Here is a 27,591-nt window from a genome sequence, read left to right as displayed (position 1 = left end):
TAACACACACGCACGCACACACACATTGTGTGTGTGTGTGTGTGTGTGTGTGTGTGTGTGTGTGTGTGTGTGTGCGTGCCAACCTGACTATAAATAGGAACAAGGAGCATGCGGTGATGGCTGCTGTGCCCTGCCACCCTCAGTATCACAAAGACTGTTCCATTCTCCTCTCAGTGTTTCGACAAAACCAGCAGTTTGGTCTCATAATAGTTCAAACACATTGCAAAAGCAGTAGTAGAAATATAATCACTTACTACTGCATGTTTCATCTCTATGTGTTGCCCATAGCAACATGTCCTATCAGGATACACAGTAATGCCATGTTTTATATCATGTGGCTGGCCTACAAATGTGATCACAGAGATGTGTGAGGCAGTGATCGCCTGCCACCTGAGAGGACAACAGGGATCCGCAGTTACTCACACTGTGCTGGTTTTGGTCCCATTCTCCAAGAAGTGTGTCAGGTGTAAATGGAAACTATTGTCTGATTGGAAGAGGTGGAATAACTGATTGACAAAGATGTAAGCTTTGTGTTATAAAATAGATTGGGGAGTGACAATTGAGAGACACACAGGAAGGAAGCAAGATCTATTCAAAGAGGTCAAAGTCTGACGGTAATGTTCAACAAAACACGTTAGTAGGAAAAGAGTGATGTCAGAAAGAGTCAGTAAAGGATCTATCAGTTATAGGTAGAGACCGGGCCATGTGGCAACAAGAAGATGAAGCTCAGGAGGCCATGTGATCAGCAGGCCTTACATTGTTCCAAACAGAGTAGTGTTATTTGAATACATTTTAAAGTAATTAAAGGTCAATGCTAACCAGGGGATACTTTTGCCCACAGTCTATAACACTTTTAAAAAAAAATATTTCACAACATTTTTTTAAACGAGCAGTACGCGCATCATTACTACATTTTACAATGACTTCTCCAATCAGACATCATTTCCCTTTTCATGTGAATAAGCATTGCAGCATCAAGGAGAGAAGGAAAAACAGAAATCGATCTGCTTATTGTCCATGAGTCCCTTAAAGAAACTAAAAGAAAGAAAGAGTTCAGCTCCCGGCCTCAACGTGTTGATCCATGTCTACCCCACTCTCCCTCCCTGCGTTTCCTGTCTTTATTCAGTTGTCCTATCAAAAAGGTAAAAGGCCCCCCAAAACAGGGTGTATTCACTGCAATATGAAGTTTCGATGTCTGATTTTTAGTAATCAATCGATCGATTTGTATTTTTATCCCAAAGAAACAAGATCCATGCGGAACAACTTCAGCACCTCGCTAACCTCACAGGTTTAGGGTTACAAGTAACCAGTAAATGAGGTCTGCATGTGTGGTGAAATACATATATGGAGCAAAGGACAAGTGGCCCACCAACGCTGACCTCTGTCCCTGGTTTGCTTGATGAATTTGACCATAAGTGGTTTTAATAGCTTAAAAACTTTCTCTCTTGTTAAGTCTTGAAGCCCCCTGAAATATTACAATTGTTTCTTTTTTTTCAAATATATTTGTGTTTTTAACTCCTGCTGATTCTCTCTTTTCTCCTCTTTTATTTCAGCTTTTGTGCTGCAAGTAAAAGTTGAGATGGAACTGGAGATCCAGCAGTGTGAGAAGACCAAAGCTGTGAGGGAGGAGCAGCTGGAGCGTCTCACTCAGATCTGCCAGGAACAGGCGGTGAGTACCTGATCAAATTAGATATAACAGTGCTTCCCCATACATTCCCAACAAGTTAACCCTTTAATAAGAGGATGAAAACAAACAATAATCACAGAGGTTTCATTATCTATGGAGCTTCATATATGGGACCTCATGCACAGCTAGAAATGCCTGATTGTCATAACTATAGTAGAACATTTCTCAGCCTCATTTTATCCAAGAAATTGGTGGAAAAAAATAAATAGAAGTTGACTGAGTGTAATGTCACTTTACAGACAGCTTGGACATATAATCACAAATAATTACTGTGGGCATATATTGTGTGCATTTAGTTTAAAGTGTTTCAGTGTAATTGAAAGTCATCTCACTACATTACAGTTTGTAGTTAATTTACTTTCTAATTATCGCTCAAACCTGCCCAAAATGTTGTTAAATTGTTTACTACATTATTAGTCTAATTAAGGCCACACATGCCTATTTAACCTTGAGCCATGCAGGAAACTGTAAGTTCATCTACCACCACAGGAGGGCAGCAAAACCTCAGGAAAAGGTTGAGTCTTTCCACACTTTTCTTATGACTCCTCAGAGCACACATACTGATGATCTCATACAGAAAAATTCCGCCTACAATGCATTTTGATGAACTCTTAACCCTTTGATTGACAATCTAAGAACAGAAAAACACTAAAAAGTAAATAAATGTAGACATTATCAGAAAGAAAAGGATCCTTTTTTAAATTCTTATTAATAGAAATTGCAATTAGGGAATAGACTTCCAGTTAATATTTTAATTCACAATCTATACCTTATCCAATAGGCTCAAAGATTACTTCAGCCATAACATTAAACAGATAAAAACTACATTTACTTCTACAGTATCTGTTCCTTTGAATTCCCAATGTTTTCTTTTCTTTCTTTTTTTCCGCAATCAATCACTCAATCAATCATTATTTGTATAGTGCCAATTCACAACAAATGTATTCTGGAGATGCTTTACAAAAGGCAGGTACCTTACTCTTTGTTATTTAATGATAATCTGCAGTTTGAGATCAGGCAGCTGAGGGCCCATCTGGCCCAGCAGGACCTGGACCTTGCAGCTGAACGTGAGGCAGCCATGCAGATCCACCACGTGTGGGGCAAACAGGGAAGGAGTTTTCAGGTTGTAGAAGGCGCGACTCCTGGGGAGTCTGACGATGAGGGCACCCAGAGGAACCCCAGGGAGCCTCATGCAACTGCAGGTACAGTAGGTTTTTTTTGCTGATAGGAAAACATAAATAGAAAGTGATTTAGTGATTTTCCTTTATGAGAAAGAAAACAAAATCATTTAATACATTTATAAAAAGTACCTTGTGATACAAAATTGGATTCTAAAGTAACTAACATTAAGCTTTATACTGTAGGTCATAAATTAGGATAATACACATTTTCACAAAGTGAAAACAGATTCATCAAGACAAAGCTCGTGGCAATAAAATATAAATACATTTAAATACACACAAAGCCAGGTGCAGTGTTTGCTTGAGAAAGCAGCATGACAAACCAGGAGAGAGGTGCAGCATCAAGTATGTACATAATTATGTGGAACAAAAAGTCTCTTACGGTGTAACATCAGGTGAACTGGATGCCAGAGTAGTGTACAGTTAATCTTGAGCAGTAGCCCTGGAGCATCTTTAAGGCCAAGCTCTTAGCCCGTCCACACTCGCACACAACAACCATCTGACCGCAGGCGCTCTGGGATCAATGTGAGGGCAAAAAAGCTTTTAGGATCTGGTGAATCCTGCAGACAACAAGCATGTTTTCTGACACTACGCAACCTGGCATGGGCTTCATCGTCCCCAACTGCCTCCCTTTCTGCCCCCCTCACGGCGAGGCCAGCCTAACTGGCCTGGACCATTTTGGGCTATTTCAGGTACAGAGTGCTCTGTGCTTTGGGCCTTGTTAGGAGAGAGTGGGCTCCTGTCAACATCTGTTCCACCTCACCTGGAAACCGCAATAGGGCACCAAGACACTCCATTGCGGCCACAATATTACCCCAAGGGCATAGTGGGAAATCTGGCTCGCAGAAACAAGTGGGGCTTTTTGCAGAAACATGGTCACTGGGATGAACATTTAAGCCACAGGGCTGAAGTCGAGTCAGGTCAACTCAAATCAAGTCCATTTGTATTGCTCAATATGGCACACAAACCTAGTCTCACTGGGCTTCTCCATCAGTCACCCGCAGGAAGCCTTGAAAGGATCAAGCCGCTCGTATTGATGCAGTGGCCTTCATATGAATGAACAGCCTAGGAGATTGAGGGCTTAATTGACCAAGCCATGTATATTTTAAGAAACAACAGTGGAAATCCGCATTAAATGAGCCAGTTGAGATTCATTTCAGGTTCAAAAAGAGGTTAGATGAAACAAGACACAAAGTATAGCAATTAACGCATGCATTGTAAAATATAGGCATGTTTGGTTGGAAGGAAGATTTCAAATAATCAAGTTAAATTAGTCAATTGTCAACAAAACCACCTAAATATGTTCTAGATATTTCATGATTAGTCTGCAGGTACAATGATCATTCTATTAGTCTTATTCTAATTATGTTTAACATCTTAGACTGTTAGTACTAATTATAAAGAGTTATCATACTAACAACAAAGAATATCTGAAGCTGGTGAAGTGTCATCTATTTTGCAGGCATTAAGACATAAACCAGAGTTTGGGGAAATTATAAGAAAGGAAAGGATGGAACGAGCTGAAAAGTCTGAAGTGTCCCAAAGTTATTAGCCACTTTTCATCCCACAAAGGGAAGAGAATGGCTCTTCAGTATTGAATGATAATCCCTTTACTAGTGTTGCGACATGTCACTCAAAACCACCAAGATAACTTACAAAAAGGAGATGGTGTCACCCTCTGGGGATGAACAAATGCCTGCAGTAGTTTGTGTAATAATCCATGATAGCTGAAAAGTTTCTGTCCCGACCAAAGTAGTGACTTAAGTTCCATGCTGCTAAAAGCCTTTATGGCACATATATAAATCTCCTTAATTGTGCATTATTCTTTTCTAAAATGGCCCAATTATTTTTTTATCTGAAACATTCCTTGTCTGTTTTCTGTTTATTTGTATTGCTGCTGTGTTAAATTGCCCTCCTGGGTTTCAGTCTGAGTCTTCACCAATCAAAATTATAGTTTAAAATTGAACCAAAATAGTCCAGTATGTCACTTCTCTTTTTCTTCATATGACAGCCTGGTAACTTTACTGTCAGGGAAAAAGCCTGTTATATATGCTGGGCAGCCCATTCTTTTTTTCTTAACACTCATGTGTTATTAATTGTGAGGGGATTGTCTCGGTCTTGTTTTAGTGAGTGCAATGCTTCCTCTCCAGGGGTGACTTAGGGATTAATATTTTAGACTGAAAAATAAATGAAATTACCCATCAGAGTCTGCTGCATGTCCCAGAGGACAGGGGCTAGCACTCAGGGTACTCTGGGTTCGCACTCACCCAGCGGACAGTGAGCTCAAGACCAATCAAGCGAACAGAAGAGCCTCGCAGATCACAGCCATTCACCCCACTCTGGCCTGCTAGACTGGAGGGATCTGTGCCTGAACAAAGAGATCCTACTTTCACTCTCTGTCATTTCCCCCCCATTTCTCTCAATCCTGAAACCAAGCCCATCCCATCCCTGTCCCAGTTTATGTCTAGTGCAGTAGGCTGGTAGCTAATGGGCAGCATAGCAGCGCATATTCCCGACCACTCGCCAATAACGCACCTGTGGCCTGGGGCAGAAGTCATCTCTGTCAATATTGTGTTGTAAACACAGGAGATATTTTCCATTTGGATCGGTTTGCAATGTTTACACTGAAATTGATCAGAGTAACTACATTCAAAAAGGTGTAAAATCCAATTATGGTCACTGTCACACAGACTCAGTTGTATGAGTCAGTGACTTGATGCAAACCCTAATTTAACTGGTAACTGCTGATAACAGTTTATAGTCTATTCTCTATTTATATCATATGATCATACACAGGTCTCAACTTCCTTCTATTCATTTTTGTCTTTTTGTGTAATCCAAATTTCAACAACCAGTGCAATCATAACTGCAATGTAGCAGTGACAACGAACATATAAAGTATATTAACACAATGAGTAATTCATTTCAAGGTTAAGATTAAGGGTTAGGCTTTTTCCAAGGAACTCAAATGTTTGTAAAGTTGGAAGAAGGTTCAATAAAAGGGAATAAATATGTCAACATTTTACACAATAGTTACAACAAAAAGAGATTGTAAGAAATAATGTACCATGTCATGGACAAATAGAGGAGAAACTGAAATATTTCTGACATATAAAAGAAAATTATCTGCTTTCAAGATTTCTTTTGATTGTATTATTTTGCCGTGCAAACAGTATTTAGAGTGCTGTTCATCCTTGTTTAAATTTTTGGTATGTGATATTATATGAAGATTGTTATTCAGACAAAAGAACATGCAACAGAAAAATATACAGTCTTGATCTGTCTTGGTTAATGTTAAGAACAAATGTAGTTCTTTCTTTTACAATTTTTTGTTGAAATTACATCATTATTCCCTCATTTATTCATCTTTTCAAATATTGCACCACTAGATCCAGTTGTACGTGATGACATGAACAACTACATAAGTCAATACTACAGCGAAGCAAGCAGTGGTGAGTGACCATGATCCTTGACTTTACACCACTCCATGAACTGGTACACCAATATGCCTTCTATCTGCTAATGCAGTTGTTTTTTTTACTGGTGTTATGTCATGTTAGAGGACACAACTTTGTTTGCTCACACAGTTGGCCTCATATTATATATTTCAATGCAAACTCAAGTCCTACTTTATTCAGATTGGCTTCTGCCAGTTGAAATCTTTGTGCTTATGATGGCCCCTGTACAATCTTATTGACTGCACTACTCTTCATCTACAGACACATTTGGGAAAATGAACGAAACCTGTAGCGTAAATGTATAACTTATCATAGACAACCACTAGCTACATAACCAGTTTTTAAAAATTGTAGGATAACGGGAAGTAAACTGTCCTGCACTTGTTTTGTCTTAAGTAATTTTTGGTTTTGTCCATCTTTGTCTAAAGATGCCGGGGCTTCTGGTTTAGGTGCCCGGGTCATCACCACAGCAGCTATTGACGTTCATCTCCCCACCAACCCAAATCCCATCCAGTCCAACTCGATGCTGACTATGGAGCGTGTGGGCAGTGCTGTAAGTGAGGCCTCAACCAGCATATCGCGGTCCAGTGGCAGCCTGACGGCCCGTCCGCACAGCCTGAGCAGCCACACGCCAGGTTCATCTATGACAGACTGCAGCAGCAGCGCAGCTCATGACCTCAGTCTGAGCTATGGCTCCCATCGCTGCTGCCTTCCCTCCTTTCCAGTCCAGGACCACTGCAGGGACCCTAGCGTAGTGGTGCAGGAGCTCCTCTCCTCCCTCTCTGAGGACTCCTGCCTTGCTCAAAAGGGTCTGGCTGTGGACCCTGTGAACCTTAAGTTTCCAAGTCCTACCAGCTCGGAAAAAGCCAGCCCTGAGCTGGACAACAGAATAAACATCTTTAACTGCAGGAACCAGGAGGAGAGGAGAGGCCGGGGGAGGGGCTGTGTGTTGTTGCAGACTAAGCCGCTGATTCACCTGCAGGGCAGCACCACTGAGCCATCCCTGGAGGAGAAGTACCGGCTCCTGGGTCCGGCTGACACACCTCTGGGGCACATGCCTGATACATAAGCTAAATTCACACAGAAACAGAAGTGTATTTTTCTTTTAACTGCCGCCCTGTTTGGCTTAAATCTGAACCCTTGTGGCAGGTAACCCTCATTAGAGGGACCACATAGGATTTACAAGTTGGATTTTTCCCTACGCTTTGTAAATCCAATTTTAGCCAATCCAGAACAAGCTTGAGCATTTAGCTTCCAGCTAACACTGATGCTCCTTAACTTGACGTGCTCAGAAGTCGATCGCAGGAAAGAGAAAAAGGACTCTGAAGCCCTTTGCCATACTGTCCAACCTACCCTGTTCCACATATATGGATTTTTGAATTACAAATGCCCTGATATAGCACAACAAAGACTAAAATGTCCCAGTCGGAGGGAGTTTAATGTGTTTTTGGACACAGTCTTCATCAGGAATTCCCACTTTGAATAGGTCCTAAAAGCACTGAACTTTACATGAATTAAAACCAGCAAGGGGGCCATTCAAGCCTTTACTGAACAAATACTTCTAAACAGTGTCGAATACCAAGACAATGTTTTCTTCTTTTGGAATTTTAAGCAGTTCAAATGTTTTTTTTTTTTTTATATTTCTTCTTACCTTTTTTTCTTTTCATTAGTATGATCCAGTTTAAACACAAATCTTGCTGTTCTTTGTTCAAACAGCCACAGGGTACAAAAGACTGGCTTTGATTTGCCTTTCTGTCAGTTATTGTTTGATTTGAATATCATCAGTTTATTGAAATTGAATTTTTGTTTTAGTTGTTGAATAAAACATGAGTATGGTATATTTGTGTGGATGGAATGAAGGCTGGATTCTTCACATGAAACTAGCCTGGAGTGCTTGTAGCATGAACCTTTAAAAGATACTATGTGCCCTAAATGGCAAGCAAATCCTTTGCACTTTAATGTTTACAGACACTTTTGTAAACTTGATATGGAGGAAGTTATTGCCAAATGCAGGTGTTGTCATTTGAATGAAAATAGCAAAAATAAAAGTTAGTATTTCCTTAACCCCTGTCAGTTTACTGACTCTTAATATATCATGTGTCAAGATTTCAAAATACCAAAGACACTGCAGAAAGATAACGTATTATCAAACACACTTCATAAAAACTTTCATCAATAACATACAGGCCCCTCCTTACATACTGCACTGTACACCATTATTTAATCACCATGATATAATATATGCATATTGAAAAACCTAAATTATTGAAGGTTATTAACATTGGAAGACCTGTCACGACAACTGCTAATTGGTCAAGTCATTGTAAGTGTGTCGTGAGAGGAATCAGCCCCCCCCCCCCCCCCCCATTACCCCCTTGTATCATTAATTCAGAAGATAAACTGCTGTACCATTTTGTTGCTTGTCAAGTGTTTATAAGTATCCAGAGAATGTTTTAATTGTTAATAACTAGTACGGCCGCAATTAAGCTATCAACACAAGTGTACAAAGTTTTGAATACTGATTAGTTAATTAGTAGTAAGTTAGTATGGAGATTGTTTGTGACAGCCTTAATTCATACATTTGTAGTGTACCCAGTATATACAGGGGGGACTAACTGCAACATTACAGATATTGTTGTGCTCCATGGAAGAATATTTTCAGCATCAGTTTACCTCAAACTAAACCTTTAAATTATGGGAGGTGCACGGCACACAACTGCATCTTCTTCATGATACATTACTGTGAGCACTGCAAATACTATTTTTCACCTGATTGGGCTTTTTCTTTTTTAATTTTCGTGGTTTTTGTGATTTTGGTCAAATGTATGCGATTGTTCCCTTTATGACATGTAATGCTAATGGCCTATAACCCTTTGCGTACATGTGACATCTTGCGTAAAGAGACTGCATACTAACTCATTATTCACTGATAAACAGCTAATCTAAAATCTTTTAAACAAAATCATTAGCTGAAACTTGATTTAAACATAGACCAATGATACATGATGAGTTTTTTGTGGGGAAAAGTCTTTTTTTGACAATTGATCATTTTCTTAGTTTCTTACTCTTGTCTTGGTTGCAAACATTCAGCAGATAACAGCTGCTTTATCAAAATGTGACATGAAGGCAGCAGAACAATTCAGTAAATCAGTCATTTTCATATTTGAGGTTGACTTGTTAATAGAGGAAAGTTTACGTTTCATAGTCAAGTTATTACATAATTCGACAAATGATCCCTTCTTCAAAGCTTGAGTCATCTCTTTAACAGTCTACAAATATATATTCATTTACAGAACTAAACACTGAATAAAAAAACAAAAAATCAACTATACCAAAAAAAAATCCAAACAGCAAGCAAAACATTTTGATGATGTAACACATCCTTAAAACATATTTTATCATTTTTTAAATTGAGCAGTCGACAGTGTTGTGTGTTTTGAAGTCAAGATGTAACTTGATTACTTGTATTTTTTAGCTTTCATCCATCCCATGTAGTTTATGTAAACATCAAAGCCTATTGCATGTGCCATGGACCAAGTAAATAAATAATGACCTGCTTGGCTCCTGACACACACAAAGGAATCCTGTTGAATACGGGTGCCAAAACTTGGCTCAGCCTCTACGCGTCAGGGCTATTTTGGTATTCATTAATGTCTGAAGTGGTGGTGCCTCCATTCTGAACCTCTTCCTGCTCATCTCGCTTTTTAAAAGAAGAGAAAACTTACAGCTCCAGCCCGAGCGTCGCCAATGCTGAGGCTAAATCATTTTCATGCAACAAAGGATTCTGTAGAGGAGTAAAGTTTGCTCAGATTCATAGACAAAACTCAATTTCCTTTATGACAAAAGGACAAATGGAAAGTGTGCCTCAGTGATTTATATGAACCCAATTTGTCAATACGTATCATATGGAGACAGGCTGAGTTAAGTGTGTAACTTTGACAGGTGGGGGACACAGAGCAGACCTTAAGAAGTAAATTGCTTTTGGGACCTCTCTGATTCACCCAGACATACAGACGCTGTCACACTCACGAGCAGCTAAGAGAATTAACAATGACCATTAGACACTTAATAATTAAAATGTTTTAGTATTGGAAGTCACTTTAACTGCATTAACTTTACATGATCATTGTTTTCTATCTCATTAACGGAAGGAACATGGACCAGTGATACATTAATGTTTGAGGCCTGAAGAACCCACGGTAACCAGGTGTGATGCCAAGGATATGAGACAGCTGTGGGATAGATGGCTTTATGTGGGACACTCTCAGGCCTCAGAGAATATTTTGTTTGGTTTTATTGCTTAGGCCGCGCTATGGCGAGATTGACATCTACTGACTTTTTGGTAAAATAAGATAACGACTTCCTTCATTACTTCCTTTCTTACAAAAAAACAAGTGATGTCTTAAAATAACTCTGTAGTAAGAGTCACTGCAGGCATGAAAAGTTGAAATATTTATCTTCTTTAGGAGAATAAAATAAACCCTCTAAACTCGATGCTTGCTAATTTGAAACATAAAGCTCCCATTTTGTCCCATTTTGATGGAAAATATAAGAAAGTTGTGCCTTATACCCACTTAAAATGAAGCAAGCCTGAAACAGCTTTACAACTGAAGTTTAGTCAATGAAAGATGCACCTTCTGTTATTTTTCTTTCTTTGTGTCCATCTCACATACTTATAGTGCTTCACATCAGACAACTACAGGACTTTATTTTCTATACAAAGTCCTTAATGCACTATGTTTGACGGTTAAAACAGAGGAATGTGATCTGTGTCTTCAGTCACAATTTAACCTTGATCATGCCTTGGCCTTTATCTCTGGTCATCTTCACACGTGATTAAGAGAGAAATGTTCTTCCATGTTTTTAATAACATGTTTTTCTATGGGTACATATTGGCTCAATGCAAATCTGTGTGTCCAAATGTGTGGCTGATATTGATGAATTTTTAATACTTGTATATTTCTATATTAAGATATTTTGGGCCATTTTTGCCTTTATTATATAGCACAGCTGAAGAGAGATGTTGGGAGGAGATAGTGGTGGATGAAATGTAATAAAGAGCTGAGGTTGGATTTGAACCCATGCTGCTGTGACAGTACATGGGACAGGCAACATAACCACTACGCTACCAGCGCCCCATTTCATTCTACTTTTGAAGAACTGAACACCTGATTGTCTGAAGGTTCTTCACATGCTGCCTGGTTTGACTGAAAAAAGCAGGAATTAAAGGTGAGTGAATATGAGTAATGTTACAAGTGTTAGAAATGTTGCTTTGGATCTCCATTAATTGCAACATTTGTCTGGCTGTGTCTGATCACACCAAATTAAACTCCAAATGGTGTTTCAAAGATAAAGTAGACCCATCATAATTCTGTTTATGATTCTGTTTGCCATCAAAATCAAAATAACAATCACTTACTTTAACGGTAACAGAACTTTTGAATATCTAGTATGAGCTCTGATGTTTTCATTGTTTGTGCAAAGAGGCATCTATGATTCACACCTAAGTGGTTTTGTTTGTGAACATTGTTTCTTTTCAGAGTGGATGGAGGAGATTTTGAACACTGCCATATGGCTCAGAACAGCTGGTTCTATGTTAAAAAGGGTCAATCTCATTGAGAACAAATAGATGTGGGGAGCATGTCTGCATTACTGCTGCGGTCTGACAGATTCAGAACACGTCTCACACACGACGCTCTTTCAAGAAGCTCTGAAGCAGAGAGAAAAATACAAATAAATTATACATCAGACTTTAAAAAGCTTCTCAGGTTCTCTTTTTCAAACATATTTCTTAAGTGCACACGATCCAGAGGTTCGCCTGGTGGAAGGAACCCACTCAGGAGACGGTTGTCATGACTACAGCAGACTTTTTTGTAGCATTTACATAAAAAAATACTTTTTTTCTGGGCCTTCCCCTCAGACCCTTGTACTGGTACTTTTGATAAAAGTGGGTCAACAACAGAAATAAGGAAGAAAACTAGAAACAAGACCCACTGAGTGACCAAGCTTAATCGCCTCAGCCCTCTCGAGATATATGAAATCAATTATTAAATCTGTTTTTACTAAATGCAAATTATATGTCTTATTTGTTAATAAAATGAACACCCTTCAAGCTATGAACAGAAATTAAGATTTATTTGTCTACTTTAAAGTTTCTTTTAGCGATTTTCCATTTTCTTAAATGAACAAAAAAAGAAGAAATTCTGATAATTCCTCTGGTTGCTTGTGCATATGTTCAAAGCAATAAGGTTTATGCTAGTTAGTCATCTGATAAACATGAGGACCCAGTCGTGATATTCCATTGGGATATGAGACACAACATCACAGTGCTCCAAAGAACAGCATAAAGTAATTTACACAGCATCAAAATTAATTCAGCAATCCAACATTCAAGTGTGTAGTTATGCATGACTTGTTACATTGAGGCTCAATTAGCAAACATTTTGAGTAAAAAGCTCAACTCTTCAGGGAAACGGCTGCTTTACAGTTTGTTCAACCTTATTCTAAATCCTCGTGCATTTTCATTTTCAATGTCTTGCTTCTGCAACCGATTCATAAACACCCTGTCCAAACATTTACTGTATCTTCTATCATAGCTTTTGAGATGTGAATACATACTGATTCACTTAAAATGAAATATTTAAAAACCCACAGACTAATACTTCATTCTGAATGAGAGAAAAAACAACATTTTTTACCGGTCTCAGCCTGTGACTCACATGGTCTGATTGTTGTACCAAACCCACACTTTTAAAAGACATAATCATGTTGAGCCTTATTATATATTTCTATAACACAGCATGATATTTATGAAGAAAAATATAATGTTGGCAGAGTCTGAAACACAAATTTAGTCAGTTTGGTTAGATCTGACTTCCATTGAGGTCCTTCATTCAAGTCAGATGCTAAATTGCTCCTGAGATGCTAAGTGCAGTCCTGCATAGTAACAGTTTTTGTATGAATAGAGAGTAACTATTGAAATAGTAATGCTAATTGCATTTACATTTTTATCGTTCATTATATACCCGATATCATGAGGCTGACAAACCTCTTTTCTTTTTTTGTCTTTTAATCTCACTATAGTTTGCAGGACAAAATAATAAATACTTTCAGGCCCCCGATGCAGACGCTGACGTTAGCCGTTGTGAATCCAGTAGTCTTCATCTGACGGTGCAGCCTAGGCTAAATCACAGTGTCCCGGCCAGAGCTCAGGGTGTCTGCCAGCGCGTGCTGGGGCCCTGCAACATTTCCATCTGGTGTCTGGGGAGTCGCACATCAATTGCTCTCAGCTAAATGCACTCACATATGAATATTTCAGTACAATTTAATGTTTCAGCTACAGCCCCAGAGGAGCAGAGCATCAATTTGTGAACACAGTTCTCCTGGAGTTAAAAGCCAGGCCGGATAATACAGTATGAAAGGCCCTGTCAATCTAGAGGGCCTTTATTTTTTTTCACTTGAGAGAGAGAGAAAAAAAAAGAAAAACCCTCTCGGCCTCTTAAAGTTTCCTCTGGAAAGAAGCCGACTGTGGCAGTGGCAGGCAGATTTTGGTTCACCACAGTCACTATTCGAATTGCCAAGCTCGGTCAGTTTTCCCAAAGCTCTGCTTGTCTGCCATTTGGTCTCCACATGCTCACACACACACACACACACAGCTGGTGGAGGGAGCAGGTCAGGGAGTCGTGCACCTGCTGTCCTGTTAATAAAATACCCCAAAGTGATGCTGAAACCTCTTCCTTCACACAGCAAAGCTTCCCTCAGGTGTGAGAACACGAGTGCAGAACAAAACAGGCAGATTGTGACACAACTGGATTTAACAGCTGGTCAGTACACACTACACTGTGCAACACACGGCAAACACTACTACCTTGGCAGTTCAACACAGGCAAGAATTTATTGTGGGTTGAGCTCCAACTAAAAAATTATTACAAATTCATCTGCTTATAGCTTTTCTGATTAAACAATTTATTTATTTTTCTAATGTCAGAAACTCTTTAAAATCTGCATGAAAACTTTCATAAAACTAAAAGTCACCTATTCAAAAAGCGTTTTTTCCATGATTTACGGTCCAGATAACTCTTCTGGCCTTAAACAAGAAAAAAGCAGCAAATGCTCAGATATGAGAAGCTGGAACCAGAGAATGGCATGTATCTTAACCTGAAAACTGTCAATCAACACTTTGTTAACAGTCAACAATAGTTCAAACAATAGTGGCAAATTCATGAAATATCAGTTAATCATCGTATTATTTATCCTTCATTTCAAGGAATTAAAAATCCTTCAGAATAGTTAAAATGCATTAATAATGGTGTCATATAATATTTATGAAACACATTATAAATTATTAAATTGTATTGTTCAATTGTAAAATTATCAAAATGTCAAAAATAAACGAGTTCAAAAGCAAGAGAAGGATGCTGCATCAAATCCACAGCTGTCACACTGTCGCAGTAGATTTGATATAAGTGGTCTGTTGTTTTGTCAAACCCAAGACAAAGTGGAAAAAGGTCCTCTTTTGCCACAAACCACGTCGATAATTTAATCTAATATGACATAAATACAACAGTTTACAGCAAAACACAACGAGGAAACGGGATTATGGGTGTTTTTAATTTCTCTGTTCTCTTTCTGTTTCTGAAAGTGGAGAAGAAAAAAAACAGGTTTATTGTGTTAAGGTTCATCTGTGCAAACAGAGACGCAGCCTCCTCATGTAAGTGACACAGCGACTTGTTAAAACTGCTGATAAGCAACAAGACTGCCGCTCTGCTCTGATGAGAGCAGAAAATAAAATACAAGATGTGCATTTGTAAAATAAAACAGTTGGCTGACAGTTACACTAATAAGGTAATAATGGCACAGGTTCTTCAGCCCAACAATGCACAACTGCCCCAGGGCACCGATCAAAAATTAATACTAATTATCATGTGAATACTGCATTAACTCTGAAGAATGATGAATTATAAATCTGCAACATGGTTCTCCTCTCAGGACGTTTTTTCCTCTCACTGAGGCCTGTTTGAGCAACTGTAACAAAATAAATAACCTAGCATACATACCGTCACTGTTGTTATGTACATAAACAATTTATTCTAAACTGTATTAATGTCTTAAAATGAACACCTGCTCTCTTTGTCTTTAAGGTTAGAACAAAGTGATGGTATAAACCAAAAAATATTTCTGTAAACACATTCAACATGTCTTTTAACTTGAGTGCTCAGACTGACTCCAGACATACTATAAGTGGCTCAAAGCACTTCAAGACAACTCACTATTGGTCCTGGTAAATCCTCAGAGCTTTAAATCAGGCATCAAGTACATTTCAAGGGGTTTAAAGGTTTCCAAGTGTCACTGAGATAGGCTCAAATATACTGTTCAAATATTAAACTGTTCAATGTGTAAAAATCAAACTACACATTTGCAAAATGAAGATGGAGACTCCTGCAGTAGATTGTTTAAGAAGAGTGGGACTCATTTTCATTGGAGTGCCTATATTTATGGGTTATCTCAGTGCTTTTAGCAGATCAATGTTTTGTGATAAAGTATGCTATAGTGAACATCTTTGCTGTAAATTATTTAACTACTCAAAATAAATATCTAATTTGAATTAAACCTACAAACTTAAACCTGTTTAAGTTCTTTAGCCTCCCTAGGTTTATCCTGATACAATATTTATGGATCCTTGGGTAACAGACAAACAAACACGTTGTGTATGTTATTAATGACATGTAGGAGGAACACTAGTGTGTCTGCCCTGAATGTCAGATAGGACGAAGGCAGCATCTCCAACACCTGAACTCCCTGACTTCATTTAAGCAAAGACGGTGGAAATAGTAAAACTCTCTCACTTACTCCTCACATGCATTAAATGGCATTGATAAAGGTATCCATGTGTACATGTGAGTGCACAAATTACCAAAATAAAGAAATTCTCAGAGAAGGCACAAGCAAATCTCACACCCTCACAAAAACATGCCGTAAGAACAGGACTAACTAAATACACACAAAAAAAGCAGAATTCCTGCAGCATTCAGTCTGTCAGCCGGCTCGTCTGGCAGCTTGAGTCCAGTGTTGACCAGGACTCAACCTGAATAGAGATAAAAACATGAACATGAGCTCTGATGCAAAGTTTAAATCCTGTTTCCCACTGAGACCATACAGTGCATTTTCTTGATCTGCTGTTGCCGCAACTGGTATTAGATTGAAAACAGAGGGAATTTCTTAGCCGGCTGCATTTATGTCACCAGTCTGGCTTTTAAAAGGTTTTCAATGGTATGATGGACATTTTGAAAATGAAAAAAGCAGTTATCTCAAAATAAATATGGGGTTTCTTACAATTGTCATTGTGAGGAAATTGTGAATACATATATTAAAGAATACAGCAAAGTATAGTTTTTCTTTTGATGTATAATCAGGCATTAATGGTCAGTAAAAAGCATTTGCACCATTTGGGGGATAGGGTGGGTGAGCGGTCAAATCAAATCTATCAAATGGATTGTAAACATTCAGATACTTTGCCTTAAAGTCAATTTTCAAACAATATACTGGCTTTTAGTTCAAATGATTAAGGAACACAAACTGGACTGAAATGCTAACTAAGAAATTGAAAGATTAATAACAAAAAGTCCTGTTACAGCATGAAGTACAAACCTGCACAATTTAAAACGATAGGAGAAAAGACCTGGGAAAGACAGGAAAGTTAATCACCCCGGTCATTAACGACTGTTCACCCATTAATAGGTGCTGCATCATGATGTTTGTTTCCACAGCAACAAGATCACGCATCACATGAAAAATCCCAAAGCCCTTCAAAAACAGACCTGATGCTGTAAACATGCGTTTACTGGTTCCTTCTTTTGTACTTTTTGTGAAAGGAAAAAAAAATCAAAGATGCTCCAATAGACACAAACAAATTGGCGAAACCTTGGCTGAATCAGGCCTTGGGAGTCTGAAAGATTTGGCACAATAAATAAGTGATATGTCTGACAATAAAGGCAAAGTGCCATAGAACCCTAAAACATTCAGGAGACACCGAGTCACAGTGAAAAGTTCAGTAATGAAGCCTAAGAAAGCCCCCGCTGAATTCCAAACAAGAACATTTCGCTCTTGCCAAAGTTTAAGTGGATGATTTCAGTCGCACATATATATTTCATGAGGTTAATGGGCCCCATCAAACTGTGATTAGAGATTCTTCTGGGAGGCTTTTATGCCAGACTGACAGCTAGGAAGGCTGCAGCTTGATGTAGACGTCATTAACAGGTCACAGACAATAACTCTGCATTAGATATATTTCTTGTCACTGTTAATTGAATATATAAAGTCATAAAATTAACCCTTGACCTGTAGCAACAGCCAAACAATGAGTGCATATTAAGTTTACATTGGATATTCTCTTGAATCCATAAATAAGCCTGAGCATATGACCAGAATTTTTCAAAAAGGTTGAGTAAATGATTAAGTACACCTTCCATCGCATTTATAAAACTTTTACTATGATCATGATAAGTTAGGATGATACTGGCTTCTGAATGATCTTGAAAGCCCAAATCCCAGAGCCCTTCAACAAGTTAATTTAGGGTTCCTGCACATGTAAATAAACGTTGAAACGTTGACGTGGTTTGAATAGGAAGTGGTTACTCTTGGGTATATATATCATGAAAATCATGCAAATAAATCCCAGAACCAATCACAAGAAAGTCAAAAAGCAGCTGTTTTACCACAGCATTGTCTTCCTCCTTGGAAGCTAACAAGTAACAACGGCAATGGCTATTGAACGCCAGTCATATATGTCTGGAGGTTGAAGCTAGATGCTGCTGATTTATTTATTTGCGACAGGTGTAGCTCCACTGTAATCTAACTAACTAATGCTCCAAAGCTGTCATACAACATTCCACTATAGCTTCAAAAACAAAAGGGGTATTTTGGCTTATGTTGCATGTTTAATGCTAACTGCTAAGTATTGTGTGGATAGAGGAAGTGTATTTCAAACTCTTGATTCAGTGACCAATCAAAATGAATAATTTTAGATGGCAGTACCTCTGCTACCTCCTCTAATATTTACTCAAACAACTCAAACATACTGCACAGGGCTGCACTACACTTCATACCACAGGAAAAGTTATCATTTGGGACCGAGGTGTCAATCAAATGGTCAAAACAATAAAATCAGCTGTTTTTGAAGCAGGTTTTTTTTTTTTTTTTTTTTTTTCACTTTTAGTGGACACTTAATGAGATTCTCAACTTTGATATAATATGCTTTATGCATTTTTATTATTTAAAGCCTTTTCTACAAGCTGGTCAATGGGTTTAGTAGCACAACTTTAGTCCTCTCTGCATTGTCAATGTTGTTTATGCAACTAACTGCATTCATCACAACAGCAGGCTAAACAGCATGCACGGTCCTGACAAAGGCATCTTGAGATTTGGCCTCAATGATGCCAGAAATAGTAGCCACATCCAGCTTAGCAGACACTCTGGGGAAGAGCTTCTGCAGAGAGAAACTCAACATGTTTACGCTCACAAAGCTCTCACAGATCTTGAGTGACAGAGACTATAGAAGTGAATGTAATGGCTGTAATAAGCTCTCTGAGGACAGGGTGAAAAGGTTATGTAGAAACATAAAAACAAAATCTCATGGTTTTAAAAATATCTTCAACAAACTTGTATCATTTCAAGCCACTTTAACAATAAGAAATCAAAGAAGCTCGATTATGATACCTCTCTGTCTGGAAAAACAACATACCTACAGTACAAATGAAAGTGAATGATGAAAGTGAGTCTGTCACATCGAATTAACCACACAATGCACCTTTTTCTAATACTAAACAGAGAAGAGCCTAGCCTAGAAATAAAGATCAATATGAGCTGTAATAAAATACCTAAGATTTAGTTTAATGCATCCTAATGCAATTGAAATGCCATTAGATCTGAGAGCTGACAGTTCTATTGAATGATCACAGATTACAGAGTGAGGTCACTTATTAGGAAGAGAAAAACTTTGAGATGCACTAGAACAGCGAGACATGATTGTTAAAGCAGTAAAATTCAAAATGCACAATACGATATCTTACTTTTTTATGCATGCCAAAAGGTAATTTAGTATACGTACATTTTAAAAAACATTTTAGATAGAGAGTGGAGACTTAGTTCACTAAATTAGAGTGTGATCATGCAATTTTCTTGAGGAAACTAAATATCTGGCTTATTTGAGGACTGAGATGAAGACCTTTCAAAAACCAATCTTCATAAAAAACACTTCAGTTCAAGGTCTTATTGGGATATTAAATGACAGATGTACAGATGTACAAATTACACGTGAACACAAGTGTGTAAACTAAAAGTAAAGTTACCAAAATCAGTTTATTTCCTCTGTACTCATTTAGTTCAGACCTATAACCCTTTGACCTTACTGAGCTCCTCAGCCATCTTGCCCCAACATTTAAGAAAAGAGGAAGTAATACTGTTTCACAATCAGTGACCTCATTACCTCTGTTTGTGGACAAAAGAGATCTTCTTGTTTTTGATCAGTTTTTGTTTGTACACTGTGGGTGGGCTGCTAGATTGCTCTCTTATCATGATGATGGATCATGTTCTACATTAAACAATGTACCTTTAAGCTCGCTGTCTTAAAAAAATCCAACATAGGAGTCCACAACGATACTAAAAGGTTGGCGTGTCATAAGACAATCCAGTGTTCTTGATCATGCAGTTTTGTGTGTCAGTTGTTAGTTTGAGGAAGTTACTGTTACAATACAGCAGGCCTACCTTTGCACAAGTGCTATCTGCTGTGTGGCATGATACAGTTCTTATCTTCTAACCCTGCTTGTGATGGAAAACAGTATAAAAAGGGTGGTTTTTTGCTCTACATTTGGCAGGTTGCTTTGGCGAAGAACGGCCTGAAGAGAAGGTTGTAGACACACACACACACACACACACACACACACACACACACACACACACACACACACACACACACACACACACACACACACACACACACACACACACACACACACACACACAAAAACAAATGAGCAGGAGAAATCATAACTTTTCCTTACAGTGTCTCCACATTGAGTGCTTAGTTACAGCCAACAGCTGGCACTGAGGTCATTAGACATATTCTTTTATTGACAATGGATTGTCAGTCCTGATTTGACCTTGGCCCCGCTGGTAGTTAGGAATCCTATTCTACTAGCAAAATTACCGAATTATATAATTGTACTCATCGTCTTTCCCAGTAAACATGTTTGTGAGCAGAATTAAGTTAGGTATCACGAGCAGACCAACAGAAGACAGGTAGGCTCCGTGTTGGATGAAAGCAGGATGAGCATATTTTGTCACAACCCTGCACAGAGAAATGCTGTCTGCCTTACATCCTTGAATAGTAAGTGTAGCAGCATGTATTGGTTTGATCTATGATTGTGTGTGAGAATGAGGGCTGGCGGAAATAGCGAAAATGTCCCTTTAAAATCTTTGGCCTTATTTTAGGCACCATTCTGCTCTTGCTAGCTGACACCAAAACTGGACCTGCAGAAGGGATTGAAGCTGTGTTTGCTTGGTTAAACAAACTGTGCATTTAAGGCTGGAGAAGAAGAAGACACTAAATGCTTTAACAGACATCAAACTGGCATTGTAAATATGTGTGGGGTTTGCTCTTTTCAAGACGCTCAACATTCAAATAAACCAGACCTGTTAAATGCTTGTTTTTCACGATCATGTTTGTGGATCTATTTTATATAGCCTAGCCTATAATGAAATAGACTTCCATTAAACAATATTTGCAGGAATTCGGCCTTGTTTCTTTGCATGTAGGCCTAGTCATCTTATGCAGATGTAGACCTAATTATAGATGTACCTTATGGGCCTATAGAGAGATTTTTAAATATTATTTCATGTTCATATGAAGTTAAATGAGCAGATTGATATTGCATTAAAGTCCTATCTGCTGTATGTCCATTGCCCCTCCAACAAATCCCTTTTCTGGTCAATGTAGTTCGGCTGTTTCTCCAATAGATGGCCTTGTTCTCGAGTAGATGAGCAACCCGGACTCAGCAGAGGTCTTGTCGCCTGTCTCAGTTCCGGCAGATTTTTAATGTTAAATAAAAATAATTTTACGGCAGAAAATAAAAGTATGACAACAATTCAAGGCAGTAATCCTCATCGTTTTCGCCTCCAGGTGAAAGTTATGACTTTTGTGTGCTCAAGAAATATCATTCTCTCTTCATGACATTGAAAATGATTTGATATTTGACCAAGCTATAAATAAGAGCTATAGGTGAAATAGGCCCACACGGGAAGGTATAGAAAAATGTTAGCCTACATCATATCCTTATATCTTACCAGTGTGACTCTGCAGGATGGTACAAAGACTTTTTTTATGATATTTAAAAGTCTTCGAGTTGTCCAGATATTTAATTGACTTTCTTTGGAAGTAAATACATATACAAAATGCAAAAGCTTTCCAACATGTTCTGTGATGATTTTCAATATATTTCTGTAATTTGAGTGCATTTAAAAAAAATTGTTCGTTTTTTAGCCTACCTTGAATCTCAATCCAATTATTGCCTGATCTTGAGCCCAAGTTTTGGCTGTTTTAACCTAACAACATTGTGGACTTTTTTGATGGTCAACATTTTCAAAATTCATCCAAAAGTTTTAATATTAAACTTTTTAATATATTTCTGATAATAATTATAAATAAAATGTATATTTGCACGTCTGCGTCAAGAATATTTTCCAAGACATACAAATATACCTGATTTATTTTATTTTATTACATGTTGAGAGACAGAACACGCTGCTGTAGGGCCATTGGAGAGACCGTCGTATACGTCGTGACGTCAGGTCAGCGGCGTGTGGGACCCTTCAGACTCGTCGCCCGCCCCCCCTGAGTCCGGAGAGACACACGTTATCAGGGAGGCAGCTGAAGGGCCAGTCATCTCCTAACATCTTTTCTGCGTCGACCACAATCCCCTTCATCCTTCCTGTATGGTGGATATTATTTTCAGCTCTTCTTTCTTGGGTGATATGGGGGATCATTCCAAAAGTAAGTCACATAAACTGCTCGGTGGACTTTTCAGTGACAGATTTGGTTGTCGTCGCAGTGCATTATGGACTGCAAGATCGATTGAGCAGTGCAGCGATTGCTCAAGTCATTTTCGTTATAATGTATTTATTTATGTGGATTTGCATTTTAAAGCGTTTTTTAAAAAAGTGACACCATTAAGTACGAATTCAGGAAAAGTCTTAGTTATATAACAGCAATACTTTTCCAGTCTGCAGATAAGAGGAGTCACTGCAAAACTAAGGCTATATTTTGATATCTAAAGGAAGGGACTCATGCTTCAGTAACCTATGATAGTGCATCTCTTTCCCGTCTGTGGTTACAAGGCTGCGGTTTCTTTGCAGAGAAGCCAGGAATCGCGATGTGTGTCGGATGTGGAAGTCAGATCCATGACCAGTACATACTGAGAGTCTCTCCCGACCTGGAGTGGCATGCAGCCTGCCTCAAGTGTGCGGAGTGCAGCCAGTACCTGGACGAGACCTGCACTTGTTTCGTCCGGGACGGAAAAACGTATTGCAAACGAGACTATGTAAGGTATGAGTTTGGAAATGTTGTCCTTAAACTCTGAATCCTGTTTACATTCTTTATTTAAAAATATTAAGCCACATAGCCTGCTATCTGAACTGTATGGACTGTGGTAACTTCATTGGAAAAAAAAAAGTAGCCTAAATAAAAGAGCAGAAAAAGCAAAAATAACACTTTTGTCATTCCTGTGCAGGTTAAAAAAAAAAAAGACGAAAAAATACATTTCTAGTTTTATATTCATTCAAAGAAAAGATTGAAATCAAGAACATTAAGAGCTGCTGACTCGTTGAATGTAGGCTACTCGGCCAGAAGTTTTCCTTGTCATCTGAGTCTTTCTTAATTTTTAATTTTCTTTTTTTGCAGGCTGTTTGGAATAAAATGCGCAAAATGCAACCTGGGATTCAGCAGTAGTGATTTAGTGATGAGAGCTCGGGATAACGTGTACCACATCGAGTGTTTTCGGTGCTCGGTGTGTAGCCGGCAGCTGCTGCCGGGAGACGAGTTCTCTCTGCGGGAAGACGAGCTGCTGTGCCGGGCGGACCACAGCCTGCTGCTCGAGAGGAACTCTGCAGGAAGCCCCCTCAGCCCCGGACACATCCACCCCAACAGACCGCTACACCTGGCAGGTCCGTATTAACCTATTAGTAGAATCATTATTATGATAGCCTAATTGTTATTATTATTATAGGCTATTATTATTATATTCTTCTTTTTTTTTTTTTAGTCGTAGGTCTATTGGAAAACACCAGAAGCTTTAATAATTCGGTAGTTTCTAACTAGGCTAAATGAGGCCTTTCTTTAAAAAAAAAAGAAGTAAACAATTTTTTAGCAAATCACGCATAAAATAGCCTAAACATTTATTTTTTTTAATGAAAGTTTGAACTCGCTTAAATAAATGATCGAAAAGTCAAAGGTTTGCCTTTTAAATTCTAGCCTATTTCATTTACCTATATAATTTGTTTGGTGACTTTCGAGCTGAGTGTGTGTGTGTTTGTGTGTGAATGTCAGGTGTGTGTGTGTGTGTGTGTGTGTGTGTGTGTGTGCTGCCACCTTTTTTCAGCTTAATTTCATAATTGATCTCATTAGCGCTAACCTGCTCTGTTTCTATTATCTGAATAATCTTGTAGGCCTATTTGAGGCGCGACTGTGTGTCTTGTGTGCATCCAGTGTGTGGGTGTGTGAGTGTGTAGAGCTGTCATCCTGCCAACAGAAAGAGAATAGCAAATGTGTGAATAATGTTCAACTTGGTTTTAAAGCGCTTAATTCAGAAGACCTCACACAGCTCAGAAAGCCAGAGGACACAGGCCTGAGGCGGAGACACAGACACGACTTTATATCTCATCTACGGTTTTTTTTTTTAAATGTGTTTGAATTTAAAGAATTGATTTATATCTTAAGTCACCCCCTGCTGAAGCCTATTGCGTAAGGATTATAACAATCTATGAACGGATACACTTCAAATTGTAACTACTTTAACAACTTTACGCAGTTGATTATCTCAGGAACTTCGCACATATTTCTATGGAATATGTCAAAACTATTTTTTGAAAGGAACAGGGCGACAAAAGCTTCTTCGAAAAATAGATAGCTTCATACTATTTAAATAGGCTTTTCCTTTTATTCTAAACTTTTTATGAATTGATTTCGTTTCAATTGCAGCGTTGATTAAAGTTGATTACAAATCCATCCAAACATTGCAGATGGACATAATGAGATTTTCTGAGGCCTCTGTGACACTCTCTCATAGCGCTTTTCCCTCTTCCCTCCTGCCCTCAGCAGACCCGGTATCGGTGCGGCAGGCCCCTCACCGGAACCACGTGCACAAGCAGTCTGAGAAGACGACGCGGGTCCGGACGGTGCTGAACGAGAAGCAGCTGCACACCCTGCGGACCTGCTACAACGCCAACCCGCGGCCGGACGCGCTCATGAAGGAGCAGCTGGTGGAGATGACCGGCCTGAGCCCCCGGGTCATCCGGGTCTGGTTCCAGAACAAACGCTGCAAAGACAAAAAAAAGTCGATCCTGATGAAGCAGCTCCAGCAGCAGCAGCACAGTGATAAGACTGTAAGCATCTTCGTAAGTTGGACCACTTGATTACTACCAACCATTCTTTTGTTATTTTTCATGGTTTGATGTCTTTGCTTTGTATTTATAATCATGATGGGAGGTCAATCAGGTTACCCAGTTTTTATCCATTTTAGTACTGGCTCAAACCTTTAAAAAATAATTTAGTAGAAAAAACACAGGCAAGCCATATGAAAATAATTAATATATTTGTTTAAATAAAAGGCAATCATGTTTTAAGTCTATTTAACTTGTGTATGCCTTGGGATTGTTGTAGAGCTATAACCTTTTTTTTTAAATCATTACTTGCCTACAATTTGACTCCTTTCTAGACTGAACTTTTTACTTTACTTACACAATGACTCTTTGAAACAGTTCCAGTTGGCTACAGTGTTATTCTGTATTCAAACTTCATGTCAATGAATAATGAATCAACTGCTTTGGCTTCAGTTGCTTGACCTGAAAGCTAAAAACATCCTCTGCAAAAACACTTGGCCTGCATCTAAGCCCTTGCTGTGTATATCTGCTCCTTGCTTAAGAGGAAACCTTTTGGGGGGAATAATGATGTCTCACTTTTTTTTGACTTTAGTAATTCATTTTGATTCCAAAAAAAAAAAAAATAATCATTGATTTGCAAGAGGAATTTGATAAACTGTGCTCTTGATTAAAAAAGTGGCTGCTTTGTGATGGATTTTTTATTTGGAGGAAACAGAGAACATGAACTATGATAACACTTCACATGCAATATATTCAAATTCTTCTTTCAGAACCTGCAGGGCCTCACAGGGACACCTTTGGTGGCGGGGAGTCCTATCCGACATGAGAGCACTGTGCAGGGGAACCCGGTGGAGGTTCAGACCTACCAGCCTCCATGGAAAGCTCTGAGTGAGTTCGCCCTGCAGAGCGACCTGGACCAGCCCGCCTTCCAACAACTGGTGTGTGTGATCTATCTATCTATCTATCTATCTATCTATCTATCTATCTATCTATCTATCTATCTATCTACACAAACACACATATTGTATTTTATACATTGTGTTTTATACACATATTTTTATATTTCTGATATTAGGCATCTACAGGCTTGCTCCAACAATATTTCGTTGTACTTGTACAATGACAATAAACATATCTTATCTTATCTTATCTTATCTTATATTATTGAGAGCACATACATTACAGAATTGTATCACAAAAAAGACAACGAGGTTGATCTACAATCATTTTTTCTACAGTCACCTTTCCAAAATAAAAGCCTCAAAATGACACACATTCTGATGAATTGTATTTCTGTCTGTTCAGGTGTCTTTCTCTGAATCGGGATCTCTCGGGAACTCCTCGGGAAGCGACGTGACTTCTCTGTCCTCTCAGTTACCGGACACTCCCAACAGTATGGTACCCAGCCCGGTGGAGACGTGAAACGGGGCCTCTCAGACCTGCCGGGTCCTCTATTCCTGCAGGGACATTTGTAGCATGATCCCGGCCCCCTGCATGTGACCAGCTCATCACAAACTACGGACAGGAGAGAGCCTCCCCCCCCCCCCCCCCCCCCCAACATGACATGGAAAAGAAGAAACCATCGAGTGACTCCCGTTTTTTTTTTCTTCTTTTTTTGTGGAGCTTTCATTGACAAAAACTGAGCAGATCAATTTTTGCATGACTTGATGGAAAAAGAAGATGTACAGAAGACTTCTCGATGGATATACTACAAAAAACCTTTCCCCTGTGAAACAAACCGGAGACATTTCCACGTCGAAACAGGACATTTCTGCGATTTCTTCATTGTGATCATATTGTGTCTAATTTTTTTGATACATTTATTGCGTTGTGGAGTCCAGTTGACTCTTTGTCTTAAGGTCAGAGCATGATAATCTGCAAACTATTCGTGTTGTAAATACTTTATCTAAAGGGAAGGAAGCAGGCTGTTTGAGCTTCTCGAACAAAAAGTAAATTATTGTTATATTATTTATTGTTAGGAAAGCGGTTCGTTAAGGGATTATTACCTGATAAAAAATAAAAAGATGAATACACTAAGTGTCTTCATGACCAATCTTTTTGCAGGCGAGTTTCTATATTGTATTGTCGAAGTAATTTAGTTTTATTGGACGATCCAACTGAATAGCAACATCTGTTCATCTTTCATGCAAACAACGTTATAGCATGGAACTTAGAGCGATAATGGTGGGGGGAAAGTGAAAGTCGTGGACGAGCCATATCGTTCCTCCTCATGACAGCGGAGTGACACACACAGCTTCTGCATGCCGATCTTAAGAACAGATTCAAAGATTCGTTTGTCGACTTTTACCTAAATCAAGTTGTCCTGCCTGCGCTGCAGCCTACAGGCTCTGTCGTCTTATCGTCAGCCTCCATCTTCAGGGTTTCCCCCTCGGTTATGTGGCAGGAATCGGCCGATGGTCATTTACTATCTCGGGGGCAAAAATCTGCTGTAAATTGTGATCAGTCCAGTTTCTCTGGTTGAGTCACAGGCCGGTCTAGACAGCGCAGAGGGATCGGCGACCTCTTATCTAGTCCTGGCATCACCTGCAAGCGATACACTGACTGAAGCCACAACAAGCTAAACTAAACTAAACACCCCCCTCATTACACACACACA

The 27,591-nt window shown here is 38.8% G+C and overlaps 2 protein-coding genes across 7 annotated transcripts in view; both read left to right on the top strand.

Annotated features, from left to right (window-relative positions):
• Nucleotides 1-8,390, top strand: part of LOC132975995 (transmembrane protein 266-like) — a 42,504-nt gene extending 34,114 nt beyond the window's left edge. Inside the window, exons 8-11 of the mRNA XM_061040944.1 lie at nt 1,554-1,669; nt 2,694-2,889; nt 6,258-6,320; nt 6,755-8,390. Coding sequence (XP_060896927.1) covers nt 1,554-1,669; nt 2,694-2,889; nt 6,258-6,320; nt 6,755-7,395 — 1,016 coding nt within the window. The 3' untranslated portion in view covers nt 7,396-8,390. The remainder of the gene's footprint in view (nt 1-1,553; nt 1,670-2,693; nt 2,890-6,257; nt 6,321-6,754) is intronic.
• A 13,822-nt stretch (nt 8,391-22,212) lies between these two features.
• Nucleotides 22,213-27,016, top strand: isl2b (ISL LIM homeobox 2b). 6 transcript variants are annotated; one of them, XM_061040707.1, is made up of 6 exons: nt 22,213-22,371; nt 22,734-22,918; nt 23,278-23,540; nt 24,691-24,989; nt 25,745-25,912; nt 26,280-27,016. In XM_061040707.1, the coding sequence occupies exons 2-6, from the start codon at nt 22,821-22,823 to the stop codon at nt 26,394-26,396; spliced, it is 945 nt and encodes a 314-aa protein (XP_060896690.1). In that variant the 5' UTR covers nt 22,213-22,371; nt 22,734-22,820; the 3' UTR covers nt 26,397-27,016. The 6 variants fall into 6 exon arrangements, with proteins under 6 accessions (XP_060896690.1, XP_060896683.1, XP_060896666.1 ...); XM_061040700.1 differs by having other exon boundaries at nt 22,734-22,923; nt 24,694-24,977; XM_061040683.1 differs by having other exon boundaries at nt 22,734-22,923; nt 24,694-24,989.
• The last annotated feature ends 575 nt before the right edge of the window (nt 27,017-27,591 follow it).

This window comes from Labrus mixtus, chromosome 1, assembly GCF_963584025.1.
Source record: "Labrus mixtus chromosome 1, fLabMix1.1, whole genome shotgun sequence".
Classification (NCBI taxonomy): Eukaryota; Metazoa; Chordata; class Actinopteri; order Labriformes; family Labridae; genus Labrus; species Labrus mixtus.
The sequence above is the reverse complement of the archived record's forward strand: the minus strand, read 5'-3'. Positions and strand labels throughout refer to the sequence as shown.